Consider the following 27,859-nt stretch of genomic DNA (forward strand, 5'->3'; position numbering starts at 1 on the left):
AATGCGTTATATTTCATTCGTCAATCAAAATCTAGCATCCGGCCAAATTAAGCCCACTGAGATACACGAAGTTTATTATAGTACCTCGTCATTCTGTGAACAAAGGACTACATAGTTTCTAACCCAAATGTGTTCCATTTTCATTATTTGTTCACTGGAGGATAACAGTTAAAAACAGAAAATATTTAGATATATGTACTCGATCATCCCTTAGTATCCGCTATCCTATCACTTTTAATAGCCCAAAACAAAGATATATGAACCCCAAACCATAAAGTAACTGTTTAAATGTCTGCATAGCAACTAAGCAACAAACTTCAGTCTGTAAATATACTTCAAACTTCACAAGCATGGCTTAAATTAGACATATAAGCACTGATAAAGTATCATACATATATCCATGATTGATCAATATCGAAAAGCTATTGTCATACTCTGGGTGATAGTACATTAAATGTTTAAAGGAATATGAGAAGAAAATATGGTGCAACTTTATTACTACCGTCCTCAGAAATTTTGGAGATAACAGCATTATTTCACAATTCATTTGACAACCTTATTTTTTCATTCAGAACCGAAGTCACAATGATTCGTGAGATCACATAAGCAGTAAACATCTACTAAATCAAGACCCGAGTTCCCCCAAAACATGCGTAATAGAATTGTATTTTTAAGTAAAACATCATTTTGAGCTAGGTACATGTACATATCTTTATTGAGCTCAGAGCTGAGAAAAAACCCAAAGGGAGAGGCAGAGTTCTATGAGGTTTCTCAGTTTCATGAAAACTGCAAATTGTCCTCAGCTTGACTTTTTTCTTTTCTTCTTAGTTTCTGAATCAATCCCACGTGGCATCTGCTCGGTTAACACTCACATAGCTTTCTTTTCCGAGGATAGTGTCTAAAATTGTCTGGGGTGAGCACCATAATGTATTGTAACGTCAGACACATACATGTATATTAATTTACCCGAGTTTCTTATTTGCCAAAGTTACCCATTCGCCCTATCAGTTGGTGCTGACATCCAAAGACCTGAGTATATATATCATTAAGAAATTTAGAGATAATTTCATGACTACAAAGAATTTTGTTTCAATTCCTTTCACAAGTTATTAATTTGCATGTATACAAGGAAACAAAATATATCGATGTACATGTATTTACGTAAAAAGTCATTTGAATGATATTTTGAACGAACAAAAATACGCATCAGATCAGTGTGCTTACTGGAAAAAGTCCAGAGAGAAGACAGTCTTAAGAAGCCTTCCTCCCTCCTCAAGAATGTCTGAAAATTTAATTCACACGCTTTCCCATGCAGTGTGATGTTTTTCATCTGAGTACGCACACACCAAGAAGTTGGTGTGTGCATTACAAAATTCTTTTGACGTAATGACATGTATATTCTCTTGTACAAGTGATATGTACAGTGCATGTATATGCGTTAGAAAGCAGACATGTATTTCAATGGTTACTTATAATTGCCAGATCACCGGTTTTTCTTCAGAATCAAGTTCTTCTGATTTATATATCACATCGGGCTCCCCTCCCAGTTCTTCTAGTTCTTGTTGCGGTTCTTTCGTCAAATCCGAATTCTGGGTAGACTCCAAAGCCCTCTTCTTGTCAGTTCCTTCACTTACTTTTGGTTCGTCGACTGGTGGTGGTGGCGGCATATCTATCTCCTCGAAAGGAGACCCTGATTCTCTTGCCAATGCACCGACAATCTGCTTGGGTTCACTTCCTCTCTCAGGTGTCTTGGAATCCACATCCCACCCTGGTTCTTGAGTTGACTTCGCCTTCTGTTGAGTTCTTATGAACTGATGATAAAGGGCGTTGGGGTCTGGTGACAAGTCTTGTTCTTCGGCTGGCGTGATGTCAGGCTCTGACATCGACTCCCTGTGGGGTTTTTGGTGAGGGTCTAGTAAGGTTTCCCGGGATTCTGCATCGTCTTTTTCAGAGTAGGAGTCCGGAGATGGTGGCAACGATATCTCTTCGAACGATGAGTCTTCTTCTCTGGATCTTTCGGCAAACCGCTTCAGTTTAGTCCCTTTCTTGGGTGTCTTGGCATCTATATCCATCCCGGATTCTTGGGTTGACTCCAACTTCCGTTTGGGTATCCCGACCCCTGTGGGATCTGAATATGACGGTGTTTCTTTTTCTTCTTTTACAGGGGCCAACTCCACTTCTTCCACTGCTTCTTCTGTCTTCATCTCCTCAACTTCTGTCGGTAGATCCTTTGGTTCTAGAGGCGTTTCCTTGAGATCTGTACTGACCTCTACACCAGCCAGCGATTCAGACTGCTCTTCTGGGATATCGGGCTGCTTGGGTATAGTGTCTGCATCAGGTAGTGTGGAGGTTTCCTCGGAGAATTTGGTATTTTCTTCAGTTCCAAGGACTGATTTGTGATCCCTTTCAGCCTGTGACTCTCGCCCTACGCTTCCTGGCTGTTCTTGTATGTCTTGAGCCGTTCCTAATATTGTCTCACTGCATTGGTCCAGTGCCTGCTCTTCGTTTGGTCCGAAGGGCATTTGTTCGGGTTTAGATTTTAGTTCCCGAGTTGGAATTGACTTTTGATATGTTGTGTCTTGTGTATCAAGTGACTCTTTCATTGGTGGGTCGGCTGTCGTAACTGATGGCGATGGAGGCAGTATTTTGGACACTTCCCCTGACTTCTCTGCCTTCTTTCTTCCTGATTCGGTCCAATCTTCCTGTTTTCCCACTGCTTGTTGCTCCTCGCCCGTTTCAGACCTCAGCCCCTCACCCATTTTCTTCTCCGTTGATAAAGTGTCGTCTTCTGATATGGAAGCTGTCTCTGTTTCTTTTGCCACACCGTCTTCTGACGCATCACCCTGCAAATTAAGAGAATATTTTTAGATATGTTTAGTACATCGAATACTGCTATACAGGAAAATAAAACGCAGACGTTAATTCGTCTGATTGGAGGATTGGTCAAGACAAATCTCCAATTTTATCTCTATCCAAATTTATTCAAATCGGGATCGAAGCACTTTTCTAAGACATTAGGCACGTGTTACATGTTTGTGCAAAACTGTGATCCTTCCTAAACAGGATAAAGTCACCAGAACGGATAGTAATGATTTAACCATTCAAAGAATGCCGCACAAGCAATACAAAGCCTGTGAAGCTCTTTTCAATAACTGAGATTTTTTTTAAAGTCAATTCTATTTGTAGATTCTGAAACCACACCATCTCGGGTACAGGCTTGTTTCTAAAACAACCTCCCCCCCTATTTCAGTTTTAGGAGGAGCTTTCCGGAATATACTAAGAATGGATCTACACTTACCATGGTTTCATTTATTTTCTTTTCGACCATTTGAACAATTCTTCGGATAAATCCAACCCGCTGTGGTTGTTCCTGCTCTGGTTCCTCGGGCTGCTCCTCGGGCTGCTCCTCGGTAGGTTCTGGTATCTCAAGCTTGAGTTTGTCTGTCTCCTCCAATAACATGCCCACCGTGTTGATCAGCTCGGCCTTGTCTCGTCGCAGCGTCTGGCAGTCGTCCGCCAGCATAGCCTTTTCCTCTTCCAGCTTCCTGATGATGCCGGTCAGCTGGGACCTTTGGCGTTCCCGCACCGCCAACTCGGCGGCGTGGTCGACTACAAGCTGCTGAGCTTCTGCCTGGAGAGTGGCTATCTTGGCGCGCAGCTCCGCAGCTTCCTCATCTCTGGAGACAATCTCTCCCGCCTGCTCCTCCATTAGGTTGTCGCTCGCCTGTATGAGTTGGGCACAGTTGTCCTTCAGTTCAACAGCCTGCTGAACTACCTCTGAGCTCTTGTCACTTAGTGGGTCAAGGTCCTCCAGCTTGTGACTCAGGTCTAACGACTTTAAGTTCGACAGATCAAGCATTTTGTTCAGAGATTCAAGACGGTCTTGCGTATAGAACCTGAACAATTGAAGACAAGCAAGCCATAATCTCAATGCACTGCAACCTTGTACATATATAATTGTCATTATTTTAGCATGATCCGTTTCATAGATATAAATGAAATGCAAGCACTTCATATATCTGTTACAATTACACCAATTGTAACATCCAAATGGCAGAAACTTGGAAATAGGATACAGATCTTAAGAAAAAATTACATCATTCCGCTATAACTATCCTTCTCAAAAATAAAATTATCAGAGTTTGCTTTTGCGTGGTCTGTATAATTGAAATTCTGGTCAAGTGACGTCTTACCTGAATGTCATGACGTCATTCCTCAATGCTTGTATATCACGTGGTCGAACCTCCTCCGAGTTGCTCGAGGTCGCGGACAGATGGTCTTGAACGTACCGGTCACGTGTCAGTTTCAACACTCGCTACAGAGTGCGAGAAAAGCAGCCAGTGTTGTTACTGTAAGTCAACATTACTCACATCAAATATTTTTCAGGCTTAATATAGCTCGCTACCCATGCTCTGCTTTATGAAAATTACTCATGAGAGAAATTCTGCATATTTACCACGTAAGCAGCAAATTCTTTTTTGGAGTACCGTTCTCTCTGAAAAAAAATGAAATGGTTTCATTCGATTTACTACAATATGGAGCACTTTCGGAAACCAAAGAAGTTTTTTTAGCACAAATTAAAGAGTCAACAATATTCTAGTCATTTAATACCGCAGGCACTCAGAAACCAAAAGATGAAAGACATACCCGATTGACTGATTTGCGTTTGGCGCATTTCAGCCATATCCCTAAAATATACCGACATAAGCGGATAAGGCTTTTCACGGACGGGATGAGGTTGAAGGGAGGTGGGAGAGTCCCCACTGGGCGCAGGTAGGAGGCCCAGACAGCGGTACGGTGAAACTTCCACTCCGTATCGGCATTTTCCTGTATATAAAAGGTAGACATTTGACAGAAATTGTCACTCCTCGTTCTTTTCACCTTCCTTCTCCCCAAACGATGTGCTGATGAGTTGTTACAAAGAAGTGTCATTATAGTAAAATATAGTCAACATTGATGGTTAGTTGAAGCTCCAATGAGTTAAGCCAGTGCAACACATCAATAGGAATTTAACCTTTTTGAAATCTCAGAATTTTCAGTCACGAAGCTACGATTGGACTGTTAAATCAATGAATCAAACTGTCACTGGCTAGTAGTTTGAAAATTCCAATGATTGCTACTCCCTCGATCCGGGCCGCACTACGTTTATTTTGCACTTACCTCAGTGATATTGTACGTGTTTGACAACATGCCAATGAGGGCGTTCAACATGACTAGCACGACCATGATGTGGTACATGACGAACATGAACGTGCCAACAACCTCAGCCACAGAATGTTTACTTGAGAGCATCAGAACATCCAATTCAATCATTCCAAAGAGCGACCAGTATAGGCTCGAGATTGCATCGAGGAATCTGTCAGTATCACAATCGAAAAATTAATCGGTTTTTCGCGAAATTCAGGATTTAGCGCGAATAGATTTTTTTCTTTTCGGCAAAACAGTCCAAACTATAGACATTCAGATGGAGAAGTTCGGATTGGACAGCTTTTTCATAGCAATTTCTTTTGTCTAATGAACTGTCCCTACCGCGTCGTTCAGGCTCAATTTAGGAGCAAGGCGTAGGCCTATGTCTTTTACCAGGCCAAGCCTGCGGTAATTATTGAATCAACCTGCTTTACACATAATGCAAATACTTATGAAGAGCTTAAGTAGACTTATTTATTCAAGTAGTTTTACTAACGATTGCTTGTGTGTAAGTAAAGACGCATTTCGGGTAGTCCCCATGTCAATTTTTATGCTGAATGAGACTTTGTTGGAAGGGAATCAACATGGTCAGCTTGGCAATGTCGTAGTTTTAATACACATTTTGATATAAAGACGTCTTGAAATGCTTTGGAAAGGAGCTCAAATCATAACGTGTATGTCACAAACATTTGGTCGTGTTTTGGGCAATTTACTTACGTTTCAAATCCGGTCAAGAAGGAGCAATCGTCCGCAGTGCCGCCTCCCTCGAAACATTCTCGGAGTACTGACTGACCAGCGGAATAATAGTTGGTATATAGACCAATGGCAAAAGCAAGCCAGATAACCACAAACAAGACACAGAACTTGACGATATCTTGCCTCATGGCGCCCAGAGAGATGCGCAGTGGGCCGACTGAGTCAATGATCAATAGAAGATTCATCAGACGGAGGAAGGCAAGGACCACGGTGACGGCAAACAACGCATGCGACACAACGACGGGCTCGAATTGGTCGTAGCTGATGGTCTCTTGCAGGAAACCTGGTAGGGATGGCCCGTCGTCGGCCGGCGGGCCCGCCTCGGCGGCAAACACGGGGCTACAGTTGGACAGCACACGGGTCAGGACGCTACCGACTCCCTCTACGACGCTGGTATTGAGCCTTTCTTCAAAGCTGGACAGGACCGACTCAACGCGGTCCTGCACATCCGAGTAGCTGGTGAAATCGCCGCTGGACCGACGTATTATCACGTTCGATATTATCTGCAAACCAAACCAAAACGAAATCAATTCCAATCTCTTACCGACAAATGAATGCATTTAAACAGCAAATATTTCAGAAAGGAAATCAGGTAACAATCTCACATTGACTTGGCCGTTCCATTGAATGAAGAACACAGTGACGTAACAGGCTATGATGATCGCTTCCAGAATGTGACCACTTCCGGCTAGATACTCCTCGAATCCATGCATCATTATTTTCTTTATGTGCCTCCATGCCAGACCTAACGAGTAACCCAGTGTAAGAGGATAGAAGGGGAATGGTTATGTGGCTTTAAATAATGCACATCCCCATAAAGATCCCTTACAGAAATGGGGACTGGCTGCAAACTGTAACTTATACCGAGTGTACTCTTTGACGTGAATACAAATTGTATGTGGTGATACAAGGACATGCGCAGTGAAAGTCATTCTGTTGAGACCAATATCTTACAATATTTCCAGTCTCTAATTTGGGCATAAAAGACCGCTAAATGATGCTTGAAACCAGACACAACGCCACAAAAATTGAATCCACAATTCGCAAAATACACGTCGAACTTATTCTTACCGATTACCCAAATGAAGATGAGTGCATACAGTGCACTTGCACTTTGGGGGTATTTGGTCTCACTAACCACAGTGGCCGCTATGATAAGAGCAAGGAAGGTGAAGGTTGACCCTGTGTTCATCAGTAGCATGACGTAACTAGAGAGAGAAGCTAGAAGTGGTTAAACTTTAACATTTAATGCAGATTAAATTAATCCAACATTCTTTAATTTTTTTAAGGTAAGCTGAGCGTAGCCTGGAGATGTTGCGCGGATCAGAAGACTTTCCTATTGTTTCACCACGAAAGCTAATGAAACTTACGGTAGCCTGGCAAATCTCACAACTTTGCGGGCGGGAAATAAGATGTAGAGCAAGCAAATGATGGGATAGCCCAGGAGACCAATAAGCATCAGGAGTAACTGGTACAGAAACCCCTGCTCGTTCCAACTCAGCAGGTTCTTGTAGAACTGCGTGATGATAGCCTTCTGGGAATGAGGATGCGCTACAAACTGAAAGAAATACATGTACATGGACATACATGTCAGGACGTGACTGAGGAGAAATGATATAATGAGGTGTCGTGCGTTTTCTGTGCCATGGCAATCTCCACGGCATCTCGAGGTGTCAAGTGAATCTGCGCCTTGCTAATGCTGATGCGGCCAAAATGTTAACCGCTGTCGCTGTCAGGCATTTTACGGCCAGCATCCTGATCGTTGGGGTAAGATGCTCTATTTCCACTTTTCTGTAACTGCTACTAGTCACAGTAAGTTAAGTTTTGTTACATGGAAATCGTTCGTGTTGTCTTTTTGGTCATGCAACTCGTACCATTAACGCAAGCAAACACCTGCATGTAAATCCACTCAGCGGCACTGCGCTCTGCATCGTTCCACGCAGTCTGTAATCAGCGCGGGTACATCTCTGTTCAGCTCAAAATTCAAAGTCACGCGATGGGCTTGTCACATCATTAACCACGTTTGAAATCAGTCTGCAAGAGCCAATCTGGCTCTCGATAATAACCGCCTTGTTGTTTTTGAAGTTTCCATTTGTTTATGTACCTCTTTCTGCTGGTACGCAATTGCCTCGAACATCTTAGACAACTGATGCTGTTTTCCGGTGTTATCTCTATACTTGTCGGTGTTGTGGTATCCAAACACTGATAAGATCTACAACAGACAGTTCAAGTATATCGAGCATGAGTGCAAGACAGGGCGGGGTTTGAGAGGTAGGCTCAATATTTGGAATTTCTGACTGGTCATTTTAGACGAGAATTGCACATACGTGGGATGAGGGTAGGTGGTCGTTTGTGTAGCGAATGTAAGGTTGTAACTATGACGTGCAAGTTATAGAACAAGTTATTGTTGGCTGCCATAAATTCAAATTTAAACTCTTTGGAAAGTTGGAGGATAAACACACTTTCTCGCATTATAGGGAGGGTCAGTAAACTTGTGGACATATTGCAAATTCCATACGGTATAGGGGTCTACACCTCTTGAGGGACGCAAAAGGCTATGATTAAGCCTACCTCTCCGCTCGAGGCCAACTTCCCCAGCATCACTCCGGCAAAGACTTCGACACGCCGGGCCATTTGCTGCAGCTCTTCCCCAAAGTCCGTCCAGGCAAGGCTCAGAGACTGGAGTTTGGCCGTCATGGCGAAGGCATAGCCGAACACGTCCGTCTGGGTGGCCAGGATGTAGGCAGGCTGGGAGAGGGCGCGGTAGAGGTGCAGGGTGGAGATGGCCTGCGTCAGGGTCACCTCGCCGCCCAGGGATATCGTGGGCTCGTGGATCTCGGCTCCAAGATCCAAGAGCAGCTGGTGATAGGGAAATGGATCGCAGGATGAACGCAAATAGGGAAATTTGAAGGGCCTTTAAAGGAATATTGGAGTGTGCAATAGTTGATCAGGTAATGCGATATAAGATTCGCCAGTTCGAATGACAGTTTGCTTGTTGGAGAAAGCTTTTGAAGTATGTATGCGCAAACGAACGTGCAAAAGGTAAAGGGCATCTTAAGACCATTAAAATGTAAGAGGATCACATGTGAAAGAAACCCATGTGTGCGTCGCGTTGCTGCGTCGCAGGGAACGACAGAAAAGAAAAATGGCGACATGTCCAAAGAATTCTGGTGCAACAACGAAAATTGGATGAGACTGTACATAAGGTGGAAAATGTACCATGACAATGTTGTAGCTGTTCTTCTGTGCAGCCAACACCAAAGGCGTCAGAGCAGGATGGAAATCATCGTTATCACAGGAAGCAGCCAGAACCTCTCTGCAGATATCCTATTCGGTTAGATGTACAGAAAAAACAGACTGTAGTCACGCATCGGCAATGCATTTTGAATTGAAAAAGAGTTTAAGTTTTCATTTTCGGAACCCAAGAGTAAAACGAATACCAACAAAATGAAAGTTTGCCAGAAAGTAATGCCACTTTACATTTAGAATATTTAAAATTGAGATAATTCACTACTCGAAAAAGTTATGTACCACTTTTTATCTTGTGTATACTTTTTATATGAGATATTTTACTGCTGAAAATTTGCATTTGAAGTTTGAAACATCTGTTATTTTTTATTCCAATCAGAACACCATCTAGACAAACAAAAAATGAAAGAACTAGATCCCACTCATTGCTTGGAAAAAATTTACTAATTAAGAAAAAAGTGGTCCTCAACTTTTTTCGAGTATCGTAAGTATCTAAATGCATTACATCATCATTTTTCTGCACTTGACCATCAAGAGGGTTGTGGTGACCTCCAGACACCCCTATCAATTAGAGCAAGGGGATACGCCAGTATTACACCACATTTGAAAAAAAAATAAAATAGTCTGGCTTGAACCCCCTCTCGCACTGTACGCATGGTGTACGCAACGGCACCAACACCCTTTCGTGCCCATGAATCTTATATCCGTGAGGTTTTTTGGGGGGTTTTTTTTGGACAAATTGTTATATAATAACCAAACTTAAACAAAGAATAAAACAAAATCAAAACTAACCAAAGCAAAAGCGAGTCCAATCCGAAGCTAACCTGACAAACCAGTCTTACCTCGTTTGTTGACAAGTATTGACATATTGCTTTGACTGCGTCCTCGTATTCCACGTCAATTGCACGAATCAGGGCATCTCCAAGTGGTATTTCGTACTTCAGTAACGTAATGATGACATCTGTGAAGAGAGTAAGAATTCAAGCAAGTATCATGCTACAAAATACAGAGGCAAATCTTTTGGTTAGTTTAAATCTTTTCTTCAAGTTCTTTATTTTCCAAGAGTGATTAAGAAATGCAACTTGCTAAACAGATTAATTTCAATGATATTTCGATGTCAGATAGCACAGGTCAGGTGTAACACGGACACAAACATGTCTTTTGGACGCCAATTTTTTAGAATGAGCCATCCACTGGAAGTACATGTACCTTGGATGAGGTCGCTGAATTTACTTTCTATTAATTTAAGCCTCGGGATTTTGCAATGAAGTTCATAAACTGCATATTGCTCGGGATTTTACTTTCTATGGTTGTGAAAAGGGGTTTTAGAGCCTTCTTGTTTCATCACACACGTCCAAACTTTGCAGGGAAAACCTACAAAAACTGTACAGTAGACGAGTGCATTTTGAAAAGACTCAAATCTCCGGCCATCCTTTACCCTTCTTGCAGATTAACGTTTTCATTACAACTGCTCACCCGTGATTTGTGTGACGTAACCATACTATTTACTGATGCCCACAGCAACCCATCTTTTAGCAAGAATACATTGAAGCAGTCAGGCATAACATTCTTCTCCAAGGCTTGTGCATGTGCATTGAAAGACTTCAAGCTGAATAATGAACTGCACTCACCAAGATCCCAACAAGCTGAAACAAGTTTTAATTTACCCCTTCATACCGGGAGCCGTCCACAGCCGCGGCTTTAGGATGAGGATTAGGATTAGTGCATACCACACATATAGTCTATCAACACAAACAAAATTCCCCCAATAGCACACGCCTTATGGGCTACCTTCGATATTTTCACTGCTAAATTTAACTTTTAATAAACGTGTTTAACTTTTTGGGCTGATATACAACTTTGGAAAAAATATAAGTGGTGTCAGTGTATGGAACTCTATCCATCTCTTGTTAGTACATGTACATGTGCCTTTTTCTTTTCCCCTTTCTATTTTTCCCATGCGTAGTTTCTAGGGGAGGGTTAATGTCCTGCCTCCTTTTTACCCTCTATTTTGATTTAAACTTAGCTTACCCAGGAAGGAATCTGTTATGGGGTTGGCATACAACGTCAAGTTCTCCTCGTCCCGCCAATCTCGCAGCCAACCTCTCTCCTTCCACTCTTCCAGCAACGCGTTCAGTTTCTGTCCGTTGCCCGTCTCGACCATCCCTTTCACCTCCTCGTAGCGGTCCATCTCCTCGCTAAGGCACACCTCACCCGGCGGTGTCAGATCCCCCATACTCCCGTCCAGCTTCCCGCTGAAGACACTCCGGTTCATCTTAGGGCTGCCTTTCTCCATAACTTCAAATTCGAACGCCTCGTCCATCTTGGCAACGCTGTTTTTTACTTTCTTTTATACGATATACAGTCGGATTCTAGACAGATCGAGACATCAAAGTATGAATTACTTCTCGATGTCGTCAGCAGTACACATTTCTCCAAGTTGCAAGAAGGTACAAACCAAATTCAGAATGTAACAACACTTCTGGTCGATTGCAAATCACAAAATCTCAGAGATAACCACGATTAAGGTGCGGTTGCCTGGAAGGCCAAGAAACTAAGCACCGAGCAAGACACCACAAAAGCCCGGATGGCACAGCTGCACAATGAAAGAGCTCGGTACAATACTAGTCTCTACGGTTGGCTGACTTATCTTAGGAAGGTCTTAGAAAGAGAATAAAAGAATGATTGCGTCAAAGTAAAGAGCCAGCTGCCAACCAGCCATTGGTGGCCTTTGCATTTCTGGACTTCTGCAATACAAAGGCCATATCTTTATACGCAACAGAGGCGCCAGGATTTGTTTCATGACAGGGAAGTATGCAGCTAACTGATAAGTTGAAAGTGGTCAATTCCGCGGTATTTTCGAGCAAATTTGTGTTTTCAAATCCCTCCAAATGCATGAACTCCATTCTTCAACTTCAAACAAAACAATTGCACTTTCTCAAAGTTCGGCTGCAAACAGGTTTGGGCTTTGTATTTAGCCCCGGAACACTGTGCGGGGTCCCTCATGTTTGAACTAACCGGACTGCTACCGATTGAGGGCTCCTACTGATATTCCTATGGTACAGTCCACTAATTCAAGCCCCATTGAAAACGGTGTCAAATCACCATTCTTCAGAGCTCAATAACATGCAAGCCAACATCCCTGGGGTGTCTCACACAAAAATTTAATTATTACTCGGTCATTAATCTTTCAGTTTCTTTTCAATTTTCGGGGGGTATACCAATTACATTTTTAATTATTCACCCAAAACAAAAACACTTTCAGAAATGGCCAACGATCTTTTGACTAATTGGAGGCGCCTGCGATGTCGTTTACGTGCCGTCGTCATCAAGCTACGCTCTAAAGTGACCACTCCGTGACAAGAACGAGTTGTGCGTAAGTCTTATGTATTTCACTGCTTCTCACATAGTGTGGTGATGGGGGGTCAAAATAAGAATTTGTCTTTTTTCTAACTTCCTGTGATTTCTTTTCCCATCCAATTCTAAAGTTTTTGGCTCAACATGAAGTCATATTTTGGTAGACGCCTAAAAGGCCATGTTGTCGTCACAAAGATGAAGTAAATTTTCATTTAGTGTTGACATCTTTATCGAAAATCCCACTCGGGTTTGATAGATTCACACAGAGACGTAGCCGAGTTGGAAACCTCAGCAATAAACTACCAACGATACGACACAACTACGTGGAAATATGGGAACATTTTGTTGGGGAAACAATTATCGTTAGATTAAATCGTTACGGAGAAAGTAATTAATCGTAACGTTTACCCACAGTTGGCGAAAAGGATTTAATTCTCAATAACGTGCTTTTAAATGGTCTGAAACATGGCACATTTAATTCTAATGTATCGTCAAATATTTATTTTATGAAATGAGAATCACATAAGGCTAGGACAGCTAAAACAAGCTAGCATCTCAACAGCCATAATAACTACGTTTTTACTCCTTCGTCCTCCTCAAAGATTTATGCCTACAGTACCGTCACGAAACTCTAGACTTGAACCCCTACAAGACCAACACAAGACCTCCAGTCTCAATTCAAGTCACAAGCTACTCAAACTGAACAACTAGTCATTATTTATCTTGTCGCTTGTGAGTGGTCCTGTGACTGGTTTTGCGTCTGGTCTTGTGGTGATTTCGAATAACACACAGCCGAACACCCACAAATACTGAGAGCTTGAGAATCTGTTCCAAGCAATGACCAACGCATCACGTCGTGATAGGTTGGCTGGTAACCAAGTTTATGCAAAGCAAAAGTGTACAAAAGCATAGTCCCAATGGTCATCCGACCAACCTACACAGATTTTAATAAATTTTATTTTGCTGATTAAGTTCCAGGATGCACCAAAGAGCAATCGGGGCTCTAATACATGAGCCGTAGTTATGATTTCTTCACCTCAACCTATTTCTAAAGCTAGGCTTTATAGCAGAAATTGAGTTCAAATCATCCCAAAGAATCACTATCAATTTTGTATGGATGTTTAACCAATCATAACTCTCCACACATAATTAATGTTTACATTTGTTTTGAGGCTCTAACAGATGTAAATCGGAATTTCTTTCATGATTTCGAGGCACTTTCTCTCAGACACACAGTTTTACTTAGGCCTAAAAGACAGCATTTTTCATCTATTTAGGATTAAAGGACAGTACTTGTCAATCCTGAGGAAATTAACCTTGGAAGTATTTGAAATATCAGTGAGTCGATATTTACTTCAATCAAAAGGCTTTTATCAAGTCAACAATGAAAGTACTGGACCTACCAAAGTAAAGCATTTACCTATCTCGGATATATTGTACGTTGGAAGTAGATAAATCCCGTTTCCCACCAACTTTTGTAAAATTATTTCCCAGCGGATAAAGGTTTTGGCAGATGCACTACAACTCTGGAAAATAGCCAGCAAAAATTAATGAGAATGTTTCAATTTTCAAGCTTAACCTGGACTGTGAGGAATTTATGCAAAACTGCAAATCTGATTCAAATTGGCTGTACATAACATCGTGCGTAGGTAAGTATATCCTGGTTGCTGTTATTTGAAACCAGAGATAAACTACTTCTTTGGATCCAGATTTGGATCCAGCCTCGGAAGGCGAGTTCCCACCGAGCGTTCGTCAGCACGCCGACTGGCTGCAGCCAACTCCCTCCGAATTTGATAGTCATTGCCCCATTCAATATCGTGCTCCACCATGGTCGCCAGACGATGGATTAGCTTGCTGGTACCCGGCACCACTAGGGGATCTTGATCTGGTTCTGGCTCTGGTTCCGGCTCTGGTTCCGGCTCTGGGTCTGGCTCTGGGTCTGGTTCGAGCTCCTGCACTCCTCCTTGCCGTTCAGCGAGTAACTTTTGCAGCCGCTCAATCTCAGCATTCAAGGAGTCGATCTTCTCTCTGAGTTCGTGAGTCTGGTCGGCGAGTTCGTCAGATTGCGTGTTTAGGTCGTCAGCCCGAATATCTGTTGGAACCAGATCGTTTAGCTTCTGGTACACTCCTGTACACTGCCCTCCAGTGTTGAGTAAGGTTTTGTTGAACTTTCTCAGACGATCTTTGGTGAAATATCTGCAAGTAAGGGAAAGCAAATTGCTGAGTGCAAAGTCTACGAATTGACCCTTTGAACTAATTCAGACCACAAATGTAGACGGTTTATATTTTCTAGTACGCCATTTGACGTGAAAAAGATGAGAGGAAATTCTTCAACCCAGTGTTAAATTAGTTTTAAAATATCGCTATTCTCACGGCACCACCAAAATCACACACTAATGGAGCATTATATATATCTCCTAACTCCACATATTAACTTACACTTAAATTAGCACCTGGGCACCAGACTAAGGTTACGTGCTAGGATGATGTTATCTGCAACACGCTTTAGTGTCCGCCATGTTGACGGAGAATTTTAATACCGTCAAGTACCACGACTGGGATGCAATCGTGGTTCGAGGGTTAAAGATCGAGTAATCCAATTGTCGTAAGGTTTGAGGATACTAACAATTTTGACTAGCCTCACCTCAAAGACAGTAGGTCGTTTTTGAGCTGTTTTACGTCTCGGTGAGTCGCCGCTTCTGCGCTCTGTGATTCGGCAGAGAGATTCTGCTGTGTGTAGCGGCTGCTAATCAACTTGATCACTCGCTGCAAATGAAACAAGAAAAAAATAGGTCGATCAACTGACAATCCTCGAGGTTGACCGTGAAACACTGCGTTGAAAAGATGCAGGCAAACAAGAGAAAGGAAGCAAGACGTCAGGTAACACTGAACTATGAGAAAAATAATGTTAGGGGGACAGACGCAATTTACCACAGAATTGAAAAAGCGATGTGGATTGTTGTTTGGTCACTTACCGAGTAGTCATCAAGTTCATTCTTGGCGTGGATGTGTCTCTGAAATCAGATCGGATTGTGCACTATGTTAACAATAATCATCGTCCATGGTAAACTCGTATTGAGTGTTAAAATCAGTTTCTGATCTTTACTTCATCAGCGAAGACACTGCTTCTTAGACAGATTAACCATCTAGTAGCCATTCAGAAGTTCGTGGCACTGACAGAAGGGCCTCCGTACGTGACGCTAGTAAGTAAACTACTTTACACATTCTTCCATTTTTAATCCATGAGTCTGGATGGGTAGCGGCATACCACCGAGGAAGAGTATAAAGTTTGAGAAAAATGGTGTCTAAGAAAAATTAAAGTTTAATTTCACTAAATCATCAAACGGGTAAAGTGGTCAAGTATTAAGCTGCGATGGAGTAGTTGACTTACTTTATTCGTGCGTACTCGCCGGGCACACTCGATCCACATACCAAGGAAAGCTCGCAGGAAGCGCCACAGACTCTTAAGGGACGGGATGAGGTTGAAGGGAGGCGGTAGCGTGCCCACTGGATGCAGGTAGAGGTCCCAGACGATAGCACGGTGAAACTTCCACTCCGAATCCGAATCCTCCTGTTCGTACAAAAAGGAGTTAGGAAATGCCACCGTCAAAGATCGACCCATATTTCCCACACTTGTGATTGGACAAGTCAAGCTTAGCCCTGTTTTAAACAGATTGTTTGGGACCAATGGTCGTGGAGAGAGGCCCATGAAATGCCGTGGAGGTCTTTGGCCTAAATTTCGCGAAGGGGTTTCGCACTTCGCCACTATTAGGACAATGGTGGTACCCTGAATTTGTTAAGTTATAGAGATTTGAGGTAGCACCATGCAAGGATATCTCATTTCGAAAAGAACCGGAGGGTATTCAACGTTTCGGACAGTGCTCCGTCCGTCGTCAGGAGACTGGCAGTATTTGGTCTTAGCTGAAGCCACAATTTGGTCTACCTACCTCGACGATGTTGTAAGTGTTGGACAACATGCCGATGAGAGCGTTCAAAAGGATCAAGACACCGATGACGAGATAGCAGCCATACAAGAAGGTGCCGATGAACTCGGCCAAGATGTGATTGGATGATAACTGCAGTGTTTCCAGCTCAGTGAAACCAAAAAGAGTCCAGAACAGTTCCACCAACGAGTTGGGGAAGCTGGGCATAAACAAATGTGACAAAGATGTTAAATAGAGACAACCATGTGGTCAAGTGATTGGATGTTTTTGTACAACCAATGATGTTCAGGAATTCCTCCAGGTTTGTATTTGCAATTACTTTGAACTGCTTAAGTAACTCGAGCGTTAAGAACTTACGCGGCATATTTGACGACATTGCTGCAGGAGGCCTCGTCACCACCTTGCTGTAGGCAGACCTGACTCTCCGAATTGCCTGCTGAGAAATAATTCTGCGTCATGCCAACGGCAAAGGCAAACCAAACGATGAAGAAGATGGCGAAGAACTTGAGGAAGTCCGGGCCCATGGAACCTAGAGAGATGCGGAGCGGACCTAAGGAGGAGCTGACCTTCAGGAGATTAGTCAGCCGCATGATGGAGATCATCATGGCCACGCCGTACAGCGCCTCAGACACCAGGATCGGGTCGTAAGTGTCGGCTGCAAGGTGTACTTGATAATACTCTGGTAAAGTGGTGGTAATGGGGCCCACTGGTGTGGGTGTGGGCGTGGGGGCTGGAGCCCCGTAACGGCAGGCCAAGTCCGACAGGGTCCTCACGAGGACCGAGTCCATGCCGTCCTGGATTGAAGACGTCAGGTTATGCTGGAGGCCGCCCAGAACTGACGTTACGTGCTGCCGAATAGCGCTGGATTGATTGACCGTGAGATCATCCACCGCGCGGGCGCCCCGATTGAGTGGTATGTTTGGAGACAGCTTTAGGGGAAAAGAGTATTAAAACACGTTAGGCTACATATATTGGAAGCTAAAAGTAAAAACCTTATCGTCCTGGGGATTGTTATGAATTTTAACTACTACCTTCCCAAATCCTTAAAGAATACAGGATGTCAGAAAGTTTATAAGGTCACAATGAATTGGAAGTGGAATTATAAGCCAAAATTTGTTTTGGTGAAGTTTTCTGGTAAATAGCTGACTTACGTCGATCTTCCAATCCCACTGTAAGAAGAAGATGGTGAGATACAAAGAGACAATGACAGCTTCTTGGATATTGGTGGAGTAATGCACAAATCGTCTGCCACCTTGCCTCCAGATCAATTTGATGTGCATCCAAAACGTACCTGGATGTAGGAAGTGACGTCAACGTGAAACTAGAGGGATGTTTTCAAAATGAGCTTTGTTGGCGTGTCGTCAACGCATGCCCCAAAGAAAGTGCAGCCCAGGTCATTCGGGAAACAGCAGTACAGATTTGAGGGGGTGGCCTAGCGGCGCTGCTATACGCTGACTTGCATGCGGGCTTTGCTCTCGAATGACTTGACCTTTCTGAATTCCTAACATACTCAGGAGGATGCCGAACTTCTCAATGTTCCAAATCAGGATGGAAATACCAAATGTCCTACTTTCTAGTAATAAATGATTGAATGTAGGGAGTTTTCTCAAGAATGGTGCTGCTAAACTTACCAATATTCCAAAGCAAGACGGAGAGGCGCAGAGCTTCACTAAGCTTGGGATCGCTCGCCCTCTCGGTAACACCCAGAGCAACAATCAATCCAATGAAAGCCAGATCTGACGCTAGTTTCATGAGCATCATAACATACCTGAGGTATAAACAAATCAACGTTTAGTATTAGCTTCAAGCTTGGCCGTCGAGGGAGGTCCTTTAAGGACGAGCTTGTTCGTGATATAGTCCAAAAGAATGAAACTGAAATCCCCCACATGACAAAAACAATCAAGGGCTAAGATTTTTTGTGAGGTCAAGCCAGTGCTGTGAATTTGAAAACTAAATTGACATCTATTATTTAGTCACAGGTATACGACTGTTAACTTAATGAAAGGCAGGAATTTCCGAGGATTTGGCTTTCTGTTTGAATTTGTCGGTGAAAGACCTTTGACTGACGAAAGACAATGAGCTGACAGAGAACGAAAATGAAATGTTGGTAATTCATATGAAAGAGACTTACCAGGATGCTTTAGAAATAACTTGAGAAAACAATTCAAACAGCCGTTACTCATGTGTGTATTGAACGAAAGATTTGGTATCTTACCATGTTGATCATACCACATAATGCTTAGCTTGCACTGCATTAATACGTTAAAAAACAGACATCCACGGAGTCAGTGCGTCAGTGCTCCCTTCTATTATGAGAAAAAACAGGATGCCTACACTTGTGGAGGGAGTTTATTGCCAAGTTCCCAGAGGTTCACGTGTGTTCAAATTGTACAAAAAGACCACGTCTGTGCACAATCACACCAAAATACATTTCATATTGAGAAACAAGCTTCTGCGAGTTTACGTTGAGTAGTGTTCAACACTGACTCTCACAGCATACCATGTTGGGTCATTTTACTCACGGTATACGGACGAAACGGACGACTCGTGGAACGGGCAACAGGATGTACACCAAAGAGATCGCAGGGAAAAAGACGAGGACGAAAAGGGTCAAGACGGCCCAGTAGATAGCACCCCTGGCATTCCAGGATAATAAGTTCCGAAAGAAGTGCGCCACTAAGACCTTCTGGGAATGAGGATGCGCTATGAACTGCAAAAATGAAAGGTCAGTAAAGTATGCTTTTGTATCAGTGTGAAAGTAAGGGATATTCGCCACCACTCGTTTGAAGTCTACCGAAGCGGTTCGAAAAAAAATACAAAACGCACATTCCTTCACGCAACACAAACAATTTAATCGTGCATCTATATGCCACCCAAACCATTAGCACTAACAGTACATATTGCACAACTTGCAGTGTTAAACTCTGCGCTAACCACACGAGCCTTTCGAAGACCCGGCAACTTGAGCCCGTGTCTTCAACGTGCATTCTAAAAAAAAAACCTGAAAGGGCATGGGCACATGGCGGGTAATAGTGAGCAAAAGTGAAATGCCGAGCTGAAATAAAACAAAGAGCGGAATATCCTTACATTTTTCTGTTCGTAGCGAATTGCTTCGGATACTTTGGCAAGGGGATGTTGTCTGCCTTCTCTGTCCCTGTACTGGTCCGTCTTGTGGTATCTGAACAACGCAAGAACCTGCCAAATGCACATCACAACAATGTCACTTGACCCTTAAAAATTACCGCTTAATGGAGCGATGGCTCAGCTTTTAATGATTTTGCTTATCTGTCTCCTGTTGACAGGGATTGCATCGGGCAGTAAAACAATGATTGGTTATACAGGCTCGAAACGGGAGAAACAAATTACCTCCTCGGTGGATGCGGACTGGCCTAACAGGTCGGCAGCAAATTTGTCCACGGCGTCCGCCAGTGCGTCAAACTCGGCGCCAAAATCCTGCCAAGTTTTGCCCAAGAACCGGAGCCTCTTGCTCATCTGAAAAGTGAATGGTGACCATGCTTGAAACCGCCCAGCGTTGGATCACACTTTTACTGTAAAATCACTCATTTTAATCAATGAAACTTCTAATAATTTCCCCGAATTCATATTTTTAAACAGCAGTGTTTCGAGCAGAGCAGGTCGCAACAAAACGGCTATATTAAAATCTGCATTTCCAACATTAAAGCAATGCTCTCTAAATTACGTTCCTCTTGGCCTTTAAAATTGCCATTCTGAGGCAGCAGTCATATTGCACCTTAAAAGCATGGCCAATGACATCAAACTGTGTGGCCATTAGGTAAGCAGGCTGCGATATGGCGCGGTAGATGTGCAGCGTTGAGACAGCTTGAGTCAATGTCACATCAACCCCGACCGAGATTTTTGGTACCTCGATAGTTGCTCCAAGATTCACCAGCATCTGTAGAAGTTTCATAAAATTGTGCAGATCAGAGATACCTGAAAGAAGTGCATTATCTTACATGTTTACGTCGGAATTTTTTTCAACATAGTAGCTAGTAGCATAGTCAGGATTTTTGTCGGGGGGGGAGGTGGCAGGGGCGCCAGCAAACATGGGCATACATACAATTTTCCCGGGGGACAAAGCATACTTACAAAAGAAATTCCGTCGGCAAGTGGCAAATTACTGGGGGGTTATGCATGGTGTGTGTGTGTGGGAAGTAACTGGGAACATGGGAATTTATGGAGGGACACGAGCCTCGTCCGGGCTGCACCACTGACTGTTGTATGGTAACGAGAAACGCAGCCAAATGCCAGAGCTCTGTTATTTCGAAGTGCACTTTGTAGTTCGGTATGTACAATACCTTAACCACCTCGAAGTTGTTGCGTTGAGCAGCCAGAATAAGGGGAGTGATGGCCGGATGAAAGTCATCATTGTCACATGTCGCATCCAGGACCACTTTACATACCTCCTGAAAAAGCCATCATAAATCATGGATTTCACTTTAGTGGAGAAATTTGCGTACGATTAGGGTTTTTATATTAATTGAAAATTGTTGCCACCTATTGCGCGTGTTTTGAGCTCTTACTGGGAGGCCGTGAAGTGGATCAACGATTCTGCTTGAGTTAGGCCTAATGCACGACTCGCTGAAAAGAGAAGGAAAAACCTTATACTGTCTACGTGGATATGTCTGTTTTCTGGAGTGAAATTTCCTTATTTATATGTATTAACTATATGAGTGTTGTGGAAACTCTGCTAAGAAGGGAATTTTTCATTCCAATTCCAAAAATTTAGCTCTTAAACGTTTACTCAAAGACAGACTGTCTGTACAGAAGAGGAAGTTTCAAAATGAAGCCCTTATTCATTTTTTTTGCTCGAGCCAATCAGCCTGGCAAGATCATTCTCGGAGGTCGTCACTTTGACACAACAATACGAGAAAATCCTAACAAAGGAAGACTGAAGGATTTAACGCCTCTCCGGCCACAAGGACAGAATCAGATTTGTGTTTGTCAGAAGTAGCCTCCATTGTGAGACTATTCAGTGATGATTACCAGCGCTATTGCTTGTCAAAAAGGGCAAACAACAATGACGGGGTTGGATGAATTGGCACCTGAGCTTTACGAGGTAGAAGACCTGGAGTTGAAAGGCGTATGTGAAAATCGATATGCAAGTCATGTACGCCGAAGCAGTTGTTCAACCCTAAACTTTTTGAAAAAAAAATGGTCGTTTCAACAGCGACAATTCCGTTCAAAGAATTTCAAGCCACAGGCAAATTTCGAAAGTAAACATGCACGACCCGGAGGCTGGTTCAGAATTTTCACAATGAAAATGGAAAATGGGCAAAGACCTTGATAAACGCAAATCACCTGCAGAGGGAAGAGTTGTTTGAATGGGGTTTGTCCTTAAACAGTGTCAACATACCACGACAGAAGAAAGCTTTCCCCAGGCTTTGTTTGATCAAAGGTCATTGGCTTCATAGATTAAGTTCACCGAAATGTCTCGAGAAATTACCCTATGAGTCACTGGGTAATTTCCGGAGACATTTTCAACGCCATATCACTTCAGTTCTTTTTTCTCTGACATTTTTGTTCAGTTATTGAAAGAGGGACATAATAGAAGGTAAACTAGGTTCTTCAAGAGCTTTTTCAAAAAGAAGGTTAGTAAAGCTGTAACTGCAACTCAGGGGTAACAAAGTAAGTAAAACGCATGACAGAAAGTCTAGTAGAATTTCTGTCATAAGTTTTTTTTTACTGTCCTGCAGTCCGTTTGTTTTGAAAACGTGATAACAGACAAAGATCGTGGCTTTTACGCAAGGCAGGAATAACCACACAAAATTGTCCCTATACTCAGCTCCTGTTCTTGGTCACGCGCTTCCTTCCCTCAACCTAACCTCTTGTCTGTATCGTGGCAGGTTGGTGTTGCTGTAAGTGTTGCTGTAAACCAGACAGCGACACACTGCGCAGTGCGACCGAAGTTCACCACAGAACAAAGGTAAGAAAACAGCACACCATCCAAAAAGCAATTCAAAAGCAGTTCACAGGAACTTTCTGGAGTTCAGTGTCAGAATTCCCTGGGCTGGCTCTCCATTGTAATAGATTTTCTGTTTTTTTCTTGGGAGCGTTCAATACCATATACAGCCGCTGAAGTGTGTTAAAGTTAACCATTCACATGAACAATAGTTCGCTCGTTGGTTACATTATTTAAACCACTGCAATGCATTAGCCTGGGTGTCCTAGCCATTTCAAATTCTACAGTGATCTATTGGCCTGTGACGGACTTTTCTGGCTAGTTATCTATCCAGTCAGGCAGTCACACGTCCCATTTGTACTTTGAAATTATTTGAAGCCGGCTTGTCGCAAAAAGGGGAAATATTAGCATGGTTTGTAACAAGTTCTTGGGGTTCTTTTGGGGAGTAGATATGATGATGGAGGAATAACCCCAAAGCGGTTTCTGGTCATGGAAATTAACTCTATACCCTGCAGTTCTTGGGTAGTTTTTCTCTTATATGTCGGAGTGAATTCCGCTTGTATCCATCCCAATGTATCCTATGACTATATGTCCTATGACTGCATACATGACTTGTGTTCGTAGAGATACATTCTATTTTTGTTATTTTTGAATATTTATCCCCACTGATCATGCTGTGTCCCGTTCATGGGCGTAAATCCCAGGGGCAGATGGGGGTATATATTCCTCCGCAAACACACTTATTGAGGAGGGCCACGGTGTTACTGAGTCATCCCCCGACTTTTCTCAGCGAGTAAAAAAATTAAAGAGGATTGTGAAGACTTTTTCGGACTTTCCAACGACTAAAAATCTCACTCAAAAGAAAAAAATTAAAAGCTTTAAATATGCCATTCTCATGAGAGCTTCTGCGTGAATTCATTGCATATTGCAGATGTACATCTATACTATAAATATTTCCCCGATATAATGTCATATGGTGTCAGTCCCGGGCTCCCTTTCAAATTTCCATGGCCGGACAAGTCATCCCCTATCCCCAATTTTGGGCACAAATTTATAACACTGGTCCCATTCGACTTACTACTTTCGCTTTGAAAAAGTTCGCCTAAGATTATCCCTGAGATTCAGGCCAATCGAGTCTATAGAGTATAATCATTTGAATATTTTAAGTAATAGATACTGCAATTTTATTTTAGTCTCTCTTTTTATTGGGTGTTTTCTCCACGTTCTACTTTTCAAAGTTATTGCATACAAGGAATCCTGGCAACAAGACGACCTACAACCAGAGAAAGTATAACCAAGCTATACACATAGCCTGATGGCCATTATATGGTTGTTATCACAAAGTTATATGCAGTAAGTTTCCCAATATGAATTCTCTGGTGGTCGACTGCCATTGTCACCTGACTGCCATTGTCACCTCGCTCCTCTACCCAGGGCCAGAGGAGCAAATAAAGACTCCGAAAAACCGAGGTACATAGACCGGGTTACTCACTGGATGCGACGCCAGGTGCCGACACACACTTCGGATGGCATCCTCAAAGTTCTCCTCGATGCATCGGATGAGTGCATCACCGAGTGGTATCTCGTGGCTCAGAAGGGTGTTGATTGCATCTGCAAACAGCGCAAGTTAAAAACATACTGCCTCAGGAAATAAGCTCCGTAATAGCAGAATTATAGACACTCTCATTTTGCCTCCAGCTTGTAAGCTTGGGAAACCAAAGTTTGCAGAAAAATCACCCCTCTTTTGGGGTTTTTGATTTTTGATGTACATTCGTCCCGTTACATTTACAAGAAGGTTTGGTTCTTTGCCAAGAGTGGTACATTTATGAATGTGTTGTGTTTTGATGGTCACGTAGGATTTTGAACATTTTGTGAATTACTCTTAACCTTTTAAAAACTTTTATTCTGACTACCAGCCATGGGTTTAGCAGCCACTTATGGAAAAACACGACAGTGACGTCAAAAGAATAGATCTTATTAATGATTAACTGGAACAAATAAGACCATAGTATGCTGTACTGCAGGACAGCAAACATGGCTAATTAACATTGTAATTCGACCTTATACCATTTCTGAAACAGATACAATATATTTACTGGTACACGTATATGAGAATGGCACTCCCGAGCACGAACAATTATAAAAAGCGAGGGTTCCACACTTTATTTTAAAGTGTAGCTACAATGGTTGAATTTTTGCAACCTTGTGATCTTCGTCAATATGTGGAAACTCTTCTTTTCGGTTAATTGCACTAAAAAGTTCACTTTTTGAAACTATAACTTGAAATTATCCAAATGGATGCTTTCTGGAACAACTGAGGGTGCCGTTGCTGTGATGTCATCCAGGGAAGTTCAGCACATAGGTTTTACAGATTAAATTGCAAACGCAGAATTTACTTAATGAAAACATTTCGGGGAAGGGATTGATGATGGTTTTGTTGCTATGCACAAACATCACGAAATGGGTGTCATTTCGTGAAACCGCATTATCAACAACTTCGGTTTACGAACTGACACCCGGTAGCACAAAGAAAAATGCTTTGAAAGTCATTTTTATATGTGAAATTAAGATCAGTACCAAGTCGTGAAAACGAAAATATCTCGGTTCTCTAAAATGTGCACAAATGAGACCACCTCGTCCACGACTGAATGTCAGTTCGTGGTGTCGGTGACGGGCATAAACAACAACAGATCAACAAAGACGACAAAAATCAGTCCAGCAAAACCTACAAAAAGGAAGGACTTTTTGTGTACAAACCAATGTAACACCGAAGCTTGCTTTCTGGGATGACATTACAGTTTTGCTCATGAATAATGAAAATATTATCATGAAAATCAAAGAAAGCAGTAATTAAAAGATCCTTTGAACTAGTGAAACAAAAGTTGAAAGTAGGTCAACTGAGACACATAGTAGCATTTTGATGGTTTGCATTAAATAGCTTGTTCTCTACGATGTCCGCGTTACATCCTCCATTATCTTCTCAATTCGTCAGCCAATCAAAGGAGGGATTAGCGGTAGTTATGGAGAACAGCCTTTAGTCGCTTTTACCTAAGATTGGATTTGACGCTCTTTGACAGATCAATTTCAATGATGGTGCCGTTTGACTTATGCATGTTGGGACTTTAGAGGTTCAAAGGAGTTTTTTGTTACAGTGATCTAGGGTGTTAGGGCTATACTCCGACGTGGCTACTAACTGAAAAATACAGTAGACATCATGAATAAAAAAGTTGGCATAAAAGAAATTATATAAAAGGTTCAGCGAAGAGCTCATATTAAGACATAAATAATTCTGCAAAGGTGTCGAAAATAACTAAATGTTTCGAATCATTTAGAAGGGCCAACGTTTTACTATAGGAATTAAAATGCGTGATTGTAGAAATGTTTTATAAGCTAGGGGAATCCTGGTTGTAAAAACGTCAGAATAGGTCTATGTTTCCAAACCTGTAGGAAAGTTTCATATTTTGCTGCAATGAAATACATTTCATGAGTCACCTACTGTTACCTAAATACTGCTCTGTTTGCTATTGATTTTGTTTCACGAAATTTGAGCTTTACCTAGGAAGCCGCCATCAATAGCCGTGACATACAGAGACAGCCCGCGGCTATCCCTGCAAGCTGTCGCGTCCCACCCGCTATCCTTGCACCGAGTCAGCAGCTCGTCCAGCCGATAAGCATTGCCTGTCCGAATGACTTCTAAAATCTCCTCGACTCGAGTGTCCCTAAGTTCGCCTGGATCTGCAGTCGAGTCATCGCCGTCGATGTCCTGCTCATACACGAGCGGGCCCGGGTCGCCCATGGTGAGCCGTTAACTTCACCAAGGGTCCCCTGCCTGACACCCGTCACAACTCCCGTGGAGTTATACACGTATTAGTCCCGTAATCAACACACGAGGGTGAATTTGTCGCCCCAAACGGTACAGATCACTTCGAGTGCCGCTGTTTGTCCAGTTTCAGGTGCACTTGTTCATTAAATCACAAAGAAACCATGCAAGTACTGATCTCTGAATGGGGTTCAGAACGTGCACCTTGAACAGCAAGGTTTATTTCACCTGCGTCAGTGCTCCTGTCGTCGTTTCAACGTCCCATCGCTTGTGCCTTTATTGCTTACACTGAAGTCTGCGTTTCGTTCAACAGGCATACATAATAGTTTGACCTTACGACCGATTCAACCACTAACAACGTTTCCAAAGCTAACACAAGTTTGTGGCACATCAAAAGGTGTACCAGACTCTTCTGTCTACCTCTATTCATTGCTGCCAATAGCTGGCTTTTATCTGTCTTCAAAGACAACTATTTCCCTGCCCTTCCTCGCACAGATGACGTGCGGCATGGTGCTACAACGAAACATATGGTTTAAACCTTCATAATGGAGGCCTTATTACGCCAATTTGAAAGCCCAAGGGTCATACCAGCAACTTAGAGAGGTAAATGCGGGCATACCGTTACATGCATGACTGCTCAAACTATGTAAAGAAGAATTATGTTTAACCATTCCAAAATGAATCACTTGACAGTCCCATACGGCTATGTGTGCTTGACTGACCCGCACCCATAGTCATTTTTATTAATGTTGTTTTCAAGCTCTGATGGCTGTAGAAATGTAAACGTCCTGAAATGTAAGAGGGCACTATGAGTCATGAGCATAAGTAAACGGCACTTTTATTTTCAACTAAAGCCGTGCCCAAATTACTTGGCTAGAAGCCTGAAATTGCATACGAGTCCAAGTGGCCGCGCCCAGTTCTCATACAGTCATGCGTAATTTTAAGCCGTAGCCAAGTGATTCCAGCGCACCCTATTTGGTCTGTTGGGGGGAGGTTCTATTAAAGTACTCTCGCTCACAACATCATAGGTGGGTGGTTACTGATTTCAAACACAAATCATACGAAATGAATGAATTGTTCCCTAATTCGAAACTCGTTTGAAGCGAGTCGAAAAACAATTTTTTTTAATGAAAAAGGCCTTAACCCTTAAAGATATAGTCCTTGTTTTATTAGAAACTAAACTGCGTGCATGTGTCTACCGAGGGGAAGGGTAACTTTCGTTTCCTCCTTGAAGGGGTGCGTATAGACTTGTCATCCCTTTAATTCTCTATGGAAAACCCATTTTTGTTGGAGTCTACATTTCATGACATCGCGCGCTGCAAAAACTCAGGTGTTAAAAATCAATACTTTTTGGTGTTATCAGACGACGTGTTACTGTGCACACCTATAAGTGTGACGGTGCAATGGCAGATGTTAAAAGGAACATCAAATAACATCAAAAATTATAACACCAGTGAAAAATTAGCTATTGTGTGTTTTTTTCCATGCACGCGCAATGACCAACTATTTAGGTTCCAACAATTAAGACTCTCATGTCGCAACTCTCTAACAGCTCTGGTCTGTGGCAGAGTTGAGCGCCCTCAACAGGTGGTAAGACGCCACCGCTCTAGCGCCACCATCATCAAA

At 42.6% G+C, this 27,859-nt stretch overlaps 2 protein-coding genes and 1 long non-coding RNA gene across 5 annotated transcripts; 1 reads left to right on the forward strand and 2 right to left on the reverse strand.

Annotated features, from left to right (window-relative positions):
- Positions 1 to 47: 47 nt before the first annotated feature.
- Positions 48 to 11,773, reverse strand: LOC110987534 (uncharacterized). Its single transcript, XM_022250373.2, has 15 exons — positions 11,224 to 11,773; positions 10,035 to 10,153; positions 9,163 to 9,270; positions 8,515 to 8,802; positions 8,048 to 8,155; positions 7,314 to 7,501; positions 7,015 to 7,151; positions 6,549 to 6,688; positions 5,905 to 6,446; positions 5,161 to 5,356; positions 4,648 to 4,827; positions 4,457 to 4,495; positions 4,194 to 4,315; positions 3,299 to 3,896; positions 48 to 2,843 (listed from the first exon to the last, which is right to left on the reverse strand). Exons 1-15 carry the CDS (start codon positions 11,513 to 11,515, stop codon positions 1,470 to 1,472), a joined length of 4,431 nt encoding a protein of 1,476 aa, XP_022106065.2. The 5' UTR covers positions 11,516 to 11,773; the 3' UTR covers positions 48 to 1,469.
- A 1,167-nt stretch (positions 11,774 to 12,940) lies between these two features.
- LOC110973787 (short transient receptor potential channel 1-like) lies at positions 12,941 to 26,752 on the reverse strand. Its single transcript, XM_087129935.1, has 15 exons — positions 25,969 to 26,752; positions 23,906 to 24,024; positions 20,810 to 20,917; positions 20,245 to 20,406; positions 19,860 to 19,985; positions 19,581 to 19,688; positions 19,016 to 19,203; positions 18,125 to 18,261; positions 17,645 to 17,784; positions 16,851 to 17,422; positions 16,497 to 16,692; positions 15,941 to 16,120; positions 15,525 to 15,563; positions 15,194 to 15,315; positions 12,941 to 14,745 (listed from the first exon to the last, which is right to left on the reverse strand). Exons 1-15 carry the CDS (start codon positions 26,207 to 26,209, stop codon positions 14,241 to 14,243), a joined length of 2,943 nt encoding a protein of 980 aa, XP_086986061.1. The 5' UTR covers positions 26,210 to 26,752; the 3' UTR covers positions 12,941 to 14,240.
- LOC110990772 (uncharacterized) lies at positions 21,978 to 23,985 on the forward strand. Of its 3 annotated transcripts, none has more exons than XR_002599986.2 (3): positions 21,978 to 22,139; positions 22,358 to 22,437; positions 23,848 to 23,985. It is a non-coding gene; the product is annotated as an uncharacterized LOC110990772 (long non-coding RNA). The 3 variants fall into 3 exon arrangements; XR_015423370.1 differs by having other exon boundaries at positions 21,978 to 22,102; XR_015423369.1 differs by having other exon boundaries at positions 23,652 to 23,897.
- Positions 26,753 to 27,859: the final 1,107 nt, after the last annotated feature.

This window comes from Acanthaster planci, linkage group LG19 (genome assembly GCF_054643075.1).
Source record: "Acanthaster planci isolate LZ-2023a linkage group LG19, COTS_SCS, whole genome shotgun sequence".
NCBI lineage: Eukaryota > Metazoa > Echinodermata > Asteroidea > Valvatida > Acanthasteridae > Acanthaster > Acanthaster planci.